This window comes from Gekko japonicus, unplaced genomic scaffold (genome assembly GCF_001447785.1).
Source record: "Gekko japonicus isolate JY-2015 unplaced genomic scaffold, Gekko_japonicus_V1.1 scaffold58, whole genome shotgun sequence".
NCBI lineage: Eukaryota > Metazoa > Chordata > Lepidosauria > Squamata > Gekkonidae > Gekko > Gekko japonicus.
This window is the reverse complement of record NW_015162475.1, coordinates 1839674-1853000: the sequence shown is the minus strand read 5'-3', so window position 1 is coordinate 1853000 and position 13327 is coordinate 1839674. Positions and strand designations below refer to the sequence as shown.

The 13327-nt window shown below is 44.4% G+C and overlaps 1 protein-coding gene across 1 annotated transcript in view; it reads left to right on the top strand.

Moving 5' to 3' along the window:
- The window catches only part of ITGA9 (integrin subunit alpha 9), a 296748-nt gene that overhangs the window by 148772 nt on the left and 134649 nt on the right, over positions 1 to 13327 (top strand). Inside the window, exons 15-16 of the mRNA XM_015405733.1 lie at positions 587 to 736; positions 11745 to 11821. Coding sequence (XP_015261219.1) covers positions 587 to 736; positions 11745 to 11821 — 227 coding nt within the window. The remainder of the gene's footprint in view (positions 1 to 586; positions 737 to 11744; positions 11822 to 13327) is intronic.

Genomic DNA, 13327 nt, shown 5'->3' with positions numbered 1-13327 from the left:
AATATGAAACGACCTCCCCAGGGAGGTGTGCCTGGCCCCCTCACTGTTGATCTTCGGGAGGCAGTTGAAGATAGTTTCATTTAGGATTTCATTTGACTAACTTCGTTTTTATTTACAGGTAGTCCTAATTCGAGTTTTTAAATTATGACTTTTTATGGGGTTTTTTAATCATTGTTGGGTTTTTATTGTGTTTTTTTTAAAAAATAATGCTTTATTTATATTGTAAGCTGCCTTGAGTTTTGCCAAGGGAGAAAGGTGTTTAATAAATGTTTGAAACAACCCCATAAATAAATAAATGAGATACAGGAATTTGAGAGGGTAAGTAGAAAAAACAATGCTTACCAGTAGTTTCAAACGCTGTATTTCAGTTGAGCATATTAGAATACCCCAACTTCAGAGTCAGGTGTAAGATCAAGAACAAACGGATTGAAATGTGGGAGAAACAGACAGGCCAGTAGAATGACTGAAGGGAGAAAGATGGCAGTAATGCTAGTTACTCCTGTGTAGGGATTTCCTGAACCTCCAAAGAGATTCCAGTCCACACGCTTGTTTATAATATCTCTCTTTTCCCCATTTCATCTTACAGAGAAGAGTTAAAGATGTCATATCACCGATTGTATTTGAAGCTGCCTATAGCCTTGATGACCATATCACAACAAAAGAGGAGAAGGAACTACCTTCACTCAAGCCTGTACTCCGATGGAAAAAGGGACAGAAGATGGCCCAGAGAAACCAGGTTACAAACTCATTCGTCTTTCTGTCGGGCTTCCAACAACCTGGAGGGGAAAAAATGTCCTGTCCTCTTAATAGAGGCTTAATGTGTAGAAATGGGTGTGAAGGTTCTCCTGTCACGAAGGCAAATTACTTTACTTGATGAATCTCCCCCCCAAGGTGTGATACAACATGCCCCTGCTTTGTTTAGGGCTCATCGTAAACGGAGAGCCAGTTTGGTGTAATGGTTAAGTGTGCGGACTCTAATCTGGGAGAACCGGGTTTGATTCCCCACTCCTCCACTTGCACCTGCTGATGTGACCGTGGGTCAGTCACAAGCTCTGGCACAGCCGTTCCTGAAAGAGCAGTTTGTGTCAGAGTGCTCTCAGCCCCACCCACCTCACAGGGTGTCTGTTGTGGGGAGGGGAAGGGAAAGGAGTTTGTAAGCCGCTCTGAGACTCCAAGTGAAGGGCGGGGTATAAATCCGACCTCTTCTTCTCTTCTTCTTCTTCTTGTTCCCCGGGGCTTTCCCTTTTAAGCCAGAGCAAAGAAAAGCTTCCTTGGCTTTGACTTACAGGAGAAACCGTGTGCCAGCTGCTGGAGGAGCCTCCACAGGAGATCTCTGCCCATAGTCAGTCCGCGGGGTGGGTGGTGGGTGGGCAGAGCTTAGCACTACCTTCAGAATGGCAGGGCTACGCTGTGGTATTTAACCTCCCTTTTCAGCTCTTTAACAGGCCTTTTTCTTTATCAGCTGTGCCTCAGCTGTGGGGGGTGTGTGTGCTAGGCCACAGGGGGCTTGGCAAGATTTCCCTCATATTGGGACTTTCGCGGGGGGGAAGAAGGGGGTGGGGAGGGGCAGCCCCAACAGTGAATGGGGCTGGGGCGTGTAAGTGCTGTCTTGGGGCACCTCTGTCCTCCTTGCTGCTTGTGCAGCGGAAAAGGCTTTCCCCTCCTCCATGGGGTACCTGTCCATTTTGCTGAAGAAGTTCACAGGACAAGCTTGCCAGATACCTAGGGCAGTATGACAGGACAAAAGAATATTAAAATATAAACATCCCCTGTAGTTTACAGTTTTCCAGTATATTTTCTGAGCCTCCTTCATTGTTTTTACCCTCTTATTTGTATGTACTGTACCGTGTACTTAAAAAAAATTCCTGAAGCTGGTATTTAAACAATCTGCACTATGTGTATTGCTAGGTATTCATTTGCCTCATGAGTGGAAGAACCATCTCCCATCTGTATGCCAAGAATCATGCACTTAAAAATAGCTGCTTGTAATTGGTCTGAGCAAATGGATCTTAATTGAACATCATCCTTGCAAAAGCGTACACATGTGACATTTTCCTGAAGAATGCAGCATTGGCCTGTGGGTTTTTTCCCCTCATTAAAGTGTCAGTGATTTTGTAAACCGGAGGAAAATTAAATTTTATTGATTCGGCTTTGGGGATTCTTAGATTTTACAGTGCATACTTGGCATATCTGTGTGTGCATTCAGCAGAAATTATGACTTAGGATAGAGTTAGTTCTCACAGAGTCCACACTAAAGCAGTGTGCCTGGTGTGGAATCAGTGGACACTGACGAGTGATGTACATGTTGCCTTATCCATATCTTGACCAATTCCTTTGGTGAGATTCCTCTTCTGTGCTGTAATGTCAAGACCCAATAACCAAAGTGTCTCTGACTTATCATGTGGAGAACTTCCTTGCCAGCACTACCTGCCTGGTCCGGGAGTGGTGGTGAGGAATCTCTCCACAACAATTGGGAGAAGTCTTGTGGCAATCAGAACTGGAATGTACAGCATTTATATTTATTTATTATTATCCGATTTATACCCCGACCTCCCATCCAAGGCCGGCTCAGGAGAGCTTACAAAAGGATAAAACACGCAGTAAATAATTTAGATAATCCTAAAACAATATGAAACAATTATAACGTTAAAAGGTGCTAACAGTTCATGATAAACCTTCAGTGTACCATCCTCTCAGTCAGCCCATAGGTCTAACATTGTGCGGCTGACACAAGCTGTTTTGATGTCGTCAGGAAACATGGTTCTCTCTCGGGGACGGCTCCTAACTGAAAGCATGGGGTAGGATCTCTTGTATATGGAAGTGTTTGCTGAGAAGACAGGATAATATCTAGACCTTCCCCAAATATCATTCATAGTGTGATCCTATGCAGAGTTACTCCAGTCTAAAGCCATTGATCTCTGTGTTCCAGAGGCACAGTGTTGTGAGCCAATTAATTATCCTTCAGAACATCTGTGGGCTGTGGTTATATATAAGGGAGTATAATTTAATGCTGACAGTGTACTCTGTTAAGTAGAATAGGCAGCAGAAATCTACTCTGTTCCTGATATAGACACGATAGGAATCTTTCCATTACAGGAAATGTTGTCTCCTGTCCTTCCATCCTTGTTGAATTAAAAGTATTTCCCCCCATTTCTTTGGGTGGGATCCCTAATTCATTCAGTCCCACCCTCATATACTTGTCTGGCTTCACATGCTGGAATTTGATGGTCAGAGAGTGAACCTAAAGCTGGCAGTAAATGGGCACTTTCCATGCCAGGAAATTTAGAAATGATCCCACCCAGAATTATAATACAATTGGACTATGTTGAGCTTTTGTCTGTCCTTTGAACTGGGCCAGAATGGGTTAGGAAAAAGGAAGGTTGAGGACTGGAACTAATTTAGACCAGGAAAACCATCTATTTGTAAGATTTGTTCAAATGTGCAGAAGTAGGGCAGCAACCTCCTCTCTTGAATAGGCAGGCCACAACTCCCTGTTGAGTGTGAGAATAGCATCATGCTGTATGAAATGTATGAAATCTTGGCCCTTCCTTCTGAACACTCCATCCAATTCAGCACCCTATCCTGGGTCAGTCTTTTGACACATTAGCCATGGTACCCTTATGGAGCACTTGTGTGGCTTAGTTGTTTTCAGTGTTTCCACCCCTAGCACAGAGGATAGTCTGAGAAGGTAGGGTGATTACTGTTCTTCCCCAAGGGAATTATCCTGCAGGGTGCCATATTGATTCCCATACATTCCATCTGCTTCAGATCTCTATCTGCCTGAAAGCGGCGGGTGAGCTCATCCAAGGATCTGGACTATGGAGTCCTAAGTATGCCCATGTGCAGCGTGGCTCCTCTTGCTCAGCTGCCCATGGCAGAGATGGCTAAATGAGGCAAGCCAGCAAGTAAGTTGGCACATTGCCCCCACCCCCTGCGCTAAGCTGTGGCCAGTCTCAAGAGAGGGCGGTTGTGCACCAGTCCCCACAGTCAGCCCCTCACCTCTGTTCCTTACTGCAGCCTCTATGGTCACTGCTGGAAGCCATCAGCCACCCAGGCAGCTGCACAGTGGTCAGAGGGCCCCTCCAGTGTGGGGCTTGGAGTAGCTGCCCCAGTTGCCCGTAGCTAAGATCGTCAGTGTTCCTGAGCTAAGCTCAAGGTTTGTGTTTTTGATTATTAAGAGCCCTAAACTTCCAGGGTCCAGGATGTTATTGTTCTGTTCTAAACCTGTGTGTTTGTAAATATATACCAATGTCTGTTGTATGAAGTGCCTCCGGTTCTTACTCAGTCCATCATTTATTATCAGACTGGAGGATAAACTAGTTAGGCTGAGAGAATGCAACTTATTCCATCCAGCCATCCTCATGGTCAAGCAAGGCTTTGGATTCTATATTTCCACACCCAAATCCTGCTGACTTTACAGTACTGGCCCCTATCCATAGGAAATGGAATATGTTCCTATTAGCAAGCGGAATTTCACAGCTGTTCTTAGCTACCCCTTGAACAACCATGTCTGCTTTACTCAATAGCAGGATTCTTCTTTACATTTATAGCTCCTAAAGAATTTACCCCCATTTGCTTCACCTGCTACAACTGTCACTGGAAATACTCTGCCAATTACTTTGTCCTCTGGTAGCCAGTGTATTTAATTAAAGCCTGGAAAGTGTTCAGGAATGTTAATTACTTGTCATCAATGAGATGAAATCTGTTGCTTGCATTTGGCTGTGTGGGATATATTTTATTAGCCATGCTCCATAAATGCAGGGTGTGTGCCGTTAAGAACAACTGGTTCTTTACTTTGGAAACACTCAGGTAGGGTGTGTGCCGTTAAGAACTGGTTCTTTACTTTGGAAACACTCAGTGCAAGAAAGTGCTTCTTTTATTGAGGAAGTACAAAAAGTTATGAATTGAACACATCACACACATTTTGTTGAGTCCAAAGGAATACTTTTTGGTTAGGACTGTTTCACTGGTATGGTACAGCCAGGAATCTCTATAGTGTAGCAGAATGCACTTGGCTGCATGCAGCAGTGGCTTCTCAGTACTGCGTGTGCTAGCAGAGTTACAGAGGGACCCGCTTGTCAGTTTCAAACTAATAAGACTCCTTTATTCAAGCAACTATATTCTAGGTAGTATAAATTGAGAGATAGGGATAGAATCTAATCTAACTAGCTAGGATGAATGCAGATGAAGAATGCATGTCCTGCATCCATGGTGGACAAAGATGGATAGCATGTGCTCCTTCTTTGTGTGGGTGAGAGAGAAGGTGTCAAGCCGGAAGGAAGTCTTGTCCCTAAGAATAGCATTCTACTTCAAAGGACAGTATCAGATAGCAGGAAGGAAAGGATGCTCTGTGTGTGTCCTGACCTCTCTGTTTGTCTCTAAATCTATGGTGCTGTCTCTGAAGGCTGAGGCAGGGGACAGTGTACACTCCTGCCCTTCCAACAAGGACTGCCTTTACAAAAGAGTTTTTGTGTTTTCAGACTTCCTCTTCAAGGTCTTTTCCAAATGATATGGTAAGGCTGGTGCCTGCAGTGTTTTGTAATCATTTTTTCCCCTTTCATTCTCAAGAAAATAGTCCATAACGCACAGTGGCTTTATAGGCTTTCCCAACCTGTTCACTCAATACAGTGAGCGAGTAAACCGCAATAAGCATACAAACACAAATCAAAAACCTTAGAAGAGTCATACAGCAAAAGGTTAAATTTTAAAATAACCATACATGTTAAAATACATCATATCTATCTACAAATCTATCAAATATTAAAACCATGTTCCACAAGATCCAATCCGTCAAGAGATTTTCAAGACTTTATTGTAAAGTTTATGTGCCATATGAAATGAATTTTACTACTGCTTCTGTACTATTCTTGTCAATCCCCAAAAGACAGTTTAAAAGAAGGGTTAGTCCAATCTTGGACGCTAAGCAGAGGCATCCCTTTTTACCATTGGGATGGAAGATCATCAAGAATGTGCAGGGTCACCACACAGAGGCAGGCAATGGCAAACCACATCTGTTTGTCTCTGGCCTTGAAAGAACCCCATGGGGTTTCTATAAGTTGGCTGAGACAAAAAAAAAATCAGCAGACTGAGCAGGACAAGTAGTCATAAGAGGAACTAGTGTGTTGACTCTCTGCTCAGCATGCAGAAGAAAAGAAAATATACAATAAAATTTTGTAATGAAGTTAATGCAAGTTGATTTTTTTAGTGGATTCTGCTGTATTGAATGTGTGTGTATACAGTAGTTCCATTTTAGGGGTTCCAGGAGGGGCCTATAGTGTAGTGGCAGAGGATCTGCTAGGCATGCAGAAGGTTATAGGTTCAGTCCTCAGGTATCTCCACTTAGAAGAGTCAGGTAGCAGGTGATGGGGAAGACTGCCACCTTAGACCATGGAGAGGAGTTGTGACAACAGACAGTAATGGCCTTTATACACAAATGGTTTGATTTGGTATAAGCTTTACATGTTCATCCAGGATTGTATTCAGAATGGAACCAATATTGCACATCACAAGTGATTCAGCATGCCACTGAAAATGTCAGGCTTTCTTTTTTAGGCACAGGACAAATGATGGTGTGAATTGTTCCTTAGGCACCTTTCTTCCTTCGTAGGCACCCCTCTCCCACTATTTCCTCTTCCACTTTCCAGAAAGTCCCATAGTCTCTCACCTTTTCCTGTTTCCTTCTTTCCTTCTAGGGTTGCCAGCCTCCAGATGGGGGCTGGAGATATCCTGTAATCACAACAGATCTTCCAACTACAGAGATCAGTCCCCCTTAGGGTTGCCAGATCAAGGTTGGGAAATCCCTGGAGATTTGGGGGTGGAGCCTTGGGAGGGCAAGATTTGGGGGAGGGAAGCAACCTCAGCAGGGTATAATGATATGAAGTCCATCCTCCAAAACAGCCATTTTCTCCAAATAAACTTATATCTGTCTCCTGGAAATCAATTGTAATTCCAGGTGATCCTCAGGCCCCACCTGGAAGTTGGCAACCCTAGTTCCCTTGGAGGAAATAGATGCTTTGGAGGGTGAAGTCTATGGCATTATATACCTATGAGGTCCCTCCCCTCCAGACACACCCCCAGGCTCTCCCCCCGACTCCCCCCGGCTTGCCCTCCCAAGCATCAAGAAGGCCAGGTTAGTAACAACCAGGGCCAGGGGATTTTCGGTGGCTGCTCCACTCTGGTGCCAAGGTATTTTTGGTGACTGCTCCACTCTGGTGGAATGAGCTCCCAGAATAGACCATGGCCATGCTGGACCTTTTACAGTTCTTCAGGGCCTGTAAAACGGAGCTCTTCCACCAGGCCTTGGGAGCCGCCACCACTACTAACATCTGACAGCCTATGGTGGGAGAGCCCTGACCTCCTGGGTCCTCTAATTACTGCCTGAGCTAATCGCCCAGGACAACTGAAGAAGATCAAGGAGCCGACTGCAAGATGAGGAAACCAAGTTACTAGCACTTTATTATGTCCATGGTTTTAGCTTTGTTGTTTGTATTAAGTGATGTTTGATAATTTTATATTATATTATTGGAAATTTTATTCTGTTCTTGGGTAAGCTGCCCTGAGCCAGCTTTGGCTGGGAGGGCGGGGTAAAAAATCTAATAATAATAATAATGATGATGATGGTGATGATGGTGATGATGGTGATGATGGTGATGGTGATTTCCTAATCACTTTCCCTCCTCTTGGCAGTCCCCACATCCTCTCCCTGCCTCATCCTCTGCTTCTCATCCATTCACCCATTTACCTTTTATCTGCCTTCTATCTTCAGCTGTAACTATTCTTTATTTATTTTATTTATACCCCACCTTTCTCCATGGTGGGGACCAAAGCAGCTTACATTTCTCTCTTCTCCTGCTTTTTATCCAACCCTGTGAAGCAGGTTAGGCAGGTCATATGCGACTGGTCCAAAATCACCCAGTCAGCTTCCCTAGCAAGATGATCTGAAACTGGGTCTCACAGACCGTGATTTGAAGCTCTAACTGCTGCACCACACTGACTTTCATAGGGTGGCTGCTGTTGAACAGTAGCAAGTCAGGTGCCATTAAGTCACCCAGAGGTTGCTGCCAGGCCTTGGGTTGCCAACCCGCAGATGAGACCTGAAGATCCCCCCAGAATTACAACTGAACTCCAGACGACAGAGATCTGTCCCCCTAGAAAAAAAAAATGGCTAGAGGGTGGATGCTGAGGCATTCTACCATGCTGAGGCCTCTCCCCTCCCCAAACCCTGCACTCCTTAGGCTTCATCACAAAATCTCCAAGAATTTCCCAGCCTGGAACTGACAACCCTAGCCAGGCCTGGCCCCAATCAGTCCTCCCTCAAATGCCAAAAATAGGCCTGGAAAGGGCCCTCCCCCACCCCCGCCTTTTACTGACATAGCCAAGCTCGGAATGCTGTGGTTGTTGAGCAACAGCCACTGTGGGAATCTGTTGCTTAAAGCTAGAGGCGCTCTTTTTATCATTTTTGGATTTTTAAGGTCCTCTTATTTTCTTTAAATTTCACATTTTTCTGCAAACCTAGGGCACTTTTCAGGTTTGTAGAAATATCTAGGCTGTTCACAGCTCCAGTCAGTCAGTTAGCCTTTATTGGCATAAAGGTAAAGGTTCCCTTGCTAAAACAATACCTTAAGTAAGGATTGCTATACGAAAATATACATATAAAACCATATAAAACCATACATATAAAACCAAGTATTTTGCAAACTACATAATATTGCATAATGTTACATAAAACAATTTGTTACAAAGTGTTGCTCATGTTGATAGTTTTTCCTGACATAGCTTTATAGCTGATTGTAAAAACATGGCTACACAGCTCCAGTCACCGGAATTAAGTATCCAAAGATATCCTGACTTCACTATTAGAACATAAGATAAATAAAACACATTAGCGTTCATGTTGGCTTTATTTGGGGTTTATAGTTTTGTTTTGGACAATACAGTCACTTTCTTTGGGGCTTATGTATATATTTCTTGCATTGGTGTGCCTTTAAAGCATTACTTTTGAGGCCTTCACACTCAAACACTATACCAATACTTCCATTGTTTCACTTATTTTATGTTTAATATTTGATTAAGCAACAGTTGTCAGGATAATGGTAGAAAGAATATGCATATCTTCTTGAACAAGCTTGGTTTCATTGGAGAAATTTCTGATAGCTTCTGTGTAATGTGTTTAAGATCAGGCTCAAAGAGCTTGTTGCATGCAGTGAAAACCTTGATTATATGGACTTTAACCTCATGAGAGAAAGAAGAACCGTGCTTCCATTTTCTGAGTTCATATTAGGGGTGTGCGATTTTCTCTATTTTTTTGGTTCAGGTCTATTGGACCTGAAAAAATTCTCGAAAAACCCTGGATCCCAATACTGGCAATGTATTTATTTGATTTGTATCCCATCCTCCCCCGCAAGCAGGCTTAGGGCGGGTCACAGGATGTCAGTTGAACACATAATATATTAAAACATTAAAAGCAGATAAACAACAATTTAAATGAACAATGGAACGACATATAAAATCCAAGTTCAATCAGATCACAGTGAGATGGCAATTATTCAGCTAGTTCATGGTGCCACCTGGAAGATGCTAGATTGGATGGTAATTAATAGCAACCTGTATACCAGTAATGCTCTGTTGAGCTCTAAGTGGGCAAGTCACAATGGGCACTATTAGGCTTGCCAAGTCCCCCCGGGAGGACGCAGCCACGCCGGGTGCGCCGGGGGCGGGGCCGCAGTCATCCGAGGGAAAACTCTAGGATCAAGACAGGATCGAGACAGGAGTCCCCCGCTGTGGCTGCAATGATGACTTGGCAACCCTAGGCACTATAAGTACTGCAAAGCAGCACAAACCATGCGAGCAGGGGAGGCCGAGATGGATCAGACCAAGGCCTGGTGAAACAGCTTCATTTTACAGGCCCTGTGGAACTACAATATTTATTTATTTATTAGTTTCGATTTATATCCCGCCTTGCCTGCACAGGCAGGCTCAAGGCGGCGTACAACAATATGTCCCACAGAGCCCTGATCTCAAGTGGGAGCATGTTCTACCAGGCCAGGGCCAGGGCAGAGAAGGCCCTGACCCTTGTCGAGGCTAAATGGATGTCTTTCAGGCCTGGAACTACCAGAAGTTGTTACTCAGCTGAACGTCAAGCTCTTTGGGGCACATATGGCGAGAGTATGTTAGTCCCTGGCCATGTAGGGCTTTGAAGATTATTACCATAACCTTGAACTGGATCTGGTACTCAATTGGGAGCCAGTGCAATTGGCGCAACACCTGGTGACTGCACGGCCACACAGATGTCGCCATCAGTCGGCACGCCACTGCATTTTGCACTAGCTGCAGTTTCCGGATCAGGTTCAAGGGCAGCCCTGTGTGCAGCAAGTTACAGTAATCCAACTTGGAAGTGACCATTGCATGGATCACTGTAGCCAAATCTCGGGAGGTCAGTTGCCTGACCAGCTATATATGGTAATAGGCTGATCGGGCAACAGTGGTGACCTGGACCTCCATGGAGAGCGAGGCATCCAGGATCACCTCTTGGCTCCTAACCCTCAGCACCAGCATCAACAGTGCCCCACCAAGGGTCAGGAGATGGATTCCTGATCCCAGACCTCCATGGCTCAGGAACAGGACCTCTGTCTTCACTGGAGTTCATTTCAGCCAGCTCTGCCATAGCCATCCAGCCGCGGCCTCCAGTGCCCTGTCCAAAAAATCTGGGGTGGATTCCGGTTAGCCATCCATCAACAGATAGCTGGTGACAACCCAGTCCAAACCCCCACACCAGCTGAGCGACAGGGCGCATATAGATGTTAAACAACATCGGCAAGAGGATCGCCCCTTGCACTACACCGCACTTTAGTGGGTATCGTGGCAAAATCCACTCCCCGAGCAAAAGTCAGATCCAAGATTTTCCAGAAATCCTGAATTTTTTTGATTCCAATAGACCCAAACCAAAAAGTACATAGAGAGAAAAAAGCAGCCGCAAAGCTGCAAAAAACAGGTGACAGGTAGCTCAGCTGGGGCTCTTTTGGGCGGTCCCTTTAAACTGGACTGCGCAAAAGAGTTTGCAAAGCAGCTGATCCTGCGGGGAGAAGTCTCCCCACAGGCTCCACTGGGGCTCTCTTCGGCAGTTTGGTCAAACAGCCAAAAAGAGCCCCAGCTGAGCGGTTGGGAAGGGCGCCCCCTTGGCTGTTTTGCGGGCTGTCTTCTGCAGTCTCTTTAAACACCCCTTGCAGAAGAAAGCCCAAAAGCAGCTGAGCAGTGCGAGCAATCTGCTCAAGCCCCACAATTGTTGTTTCAGGTCTGCTGGTAATTCCCGAATATATCTGGGATTTTTTCAATTCTCCCAAAAAATCCCAGCTACATTTGGGACGCTGAAATATACCCGAAAAATACCAATAAGTTGTTTTTTGGGTATATTTCCGGTTTGGATCGGCCCAAATGCACACCCCTAGATCATATAATACCATGTTTTTTATACCATGTTATTAAATGCAACTACTAGAGAGTAGTAGTGACTTCTTGAGAAACCAGCTGGTCACACAGAAGTGTCTATATGACTGCTCATGTTCAGATTGCTTAATGCTGAACACTCTTGGCAGAAGGGATTTAGGGAACATTTAAGAATTGCTTGTCTTCAGGTCCCTAGTGGTATATTTGTCAGTTCTTACAAAGCCAACATCAAGTGAAACATGTGTATATCTAGGCTTCTTTCCCCCCTCCTAATAGGGCTGTTTTTTCTCAATTTCTCATAGACTGTCTTTGAGAGGAATTGTCAATCAGATGATTGTGCTGCAGATCTGAAACTTCTGGGTAAACTGTTCCTATCCAGGTGAGTGAGTGAAACTTTTAAACTCTTATTGCAAAAAAGAAAGAGTACTGGATTTAGTTGACAAAACTGGCAGTAGGGAAAATTCATGTATCTTGAGAAATCCATCTAGAGGAGGCCAGATCAAAAGTATATCCCTGCAGTATGCAACTTTCTTTGAGATGATATGTTTTTGCGCTAGAGTTGCTTTTAAGAATCATAATATGACTTCAGTACTCCATAGATTTGCTCAGAGCTCATTATAGTCAGTTTAGCGATTCCAGGCCAACCTTTGAGGGTTTGATTATTTATTTACTTCATATATACTCCACTTTTCTCCTCACTGGCCATCCAAAATTGCTTGTCCTCACAATCGCCCTGTGAGATAGGTTAAGTGAGACTGTATGACTGACCCAGAGTCACTCATCTAGCTTCCATAACAGAGTGGAGAGTCAAACCTTGGTTTCCCAGATCCTGCTCTGACAATCTAGCCACCATGTTGTACTGTCTTTCAGTAATTACTATTGCAAAGATGCCAAGAAACAATTGCTAACCTCAGAAAGTTTTCATTGAAAGGTAAACGCCTAGAGGGTGAGCATTTGGGAAAGGAAGGGATTAAATAGTTTATGTGGCCCACTGGAAAAAACCATGAATAAAATCTAAATGACTTTGCCTGAATTGGTATGGTCCAGAAGGTAATACATGACCCTGAGCGTCAGATTTGTTTAGGTGGGTAGCCATGTTGGTCTGAAGCACTAGATCAAAGTTTGAGTTTAGAGTCGCCTTTAAGACCCAAAAAGTTTAATTCTGGGTATAAGCTTTTGTGTGCATGCACAAAATGACGTTCAATCAGATTTGCTTATTTTACATCAGGCATGCAGGGGCCTGTTTTGAATTGCGAGCACAGGAAAGGGGAGTAACCTTTTTCCAGTACTGTTTTCTGGACATGAGATAACTGCAGGAAACCCAAAGGGAAAAACCTGCTGTAAACCTAGTGGTTGTTGTTGTTCAGTCGCACAGCCGAGTCCGATTCTCCGCGACCCCATGGACCAGATCACGCCAGGCCTTCCTGTCTTCCGCTGTCCTCCGAAGTTTGCTCGTTGCATCTATGACACTGTCTAACCATCTCATCCTTTGCCGTCCCTGTCTTCTTTGACCTTCAATCTTTCCCAGCATCTTAGGACCACTTATATACTTAGGACCACTTATATGTGCCTTTAGGGCCTCATTGAAGACCTTTCCTCTTTTTCCATGCAAGTCAGTGGGGATGCGAAAGGGTCCATAATTGAGGAAACCAATCAGGAGTTAATTGATGCCCCAATCTGTTGTTCACAGCTTCTGAGGGGGAGGGTTATATAGTTACTGGTCTCTTGTGTGGTCCTGTCCCAAATTGCTCTGTCTGCCCTCCATGTTTCCCAAATCTTACTGTTTCTGGGCTCTTTTACTGTTTTTTCCCCTTCCCACCAATGCTCCCCCTCAGCTGTGGATTCGTTTTTTTAAAATTCCCACGGAGGGGATATTTTTATTATT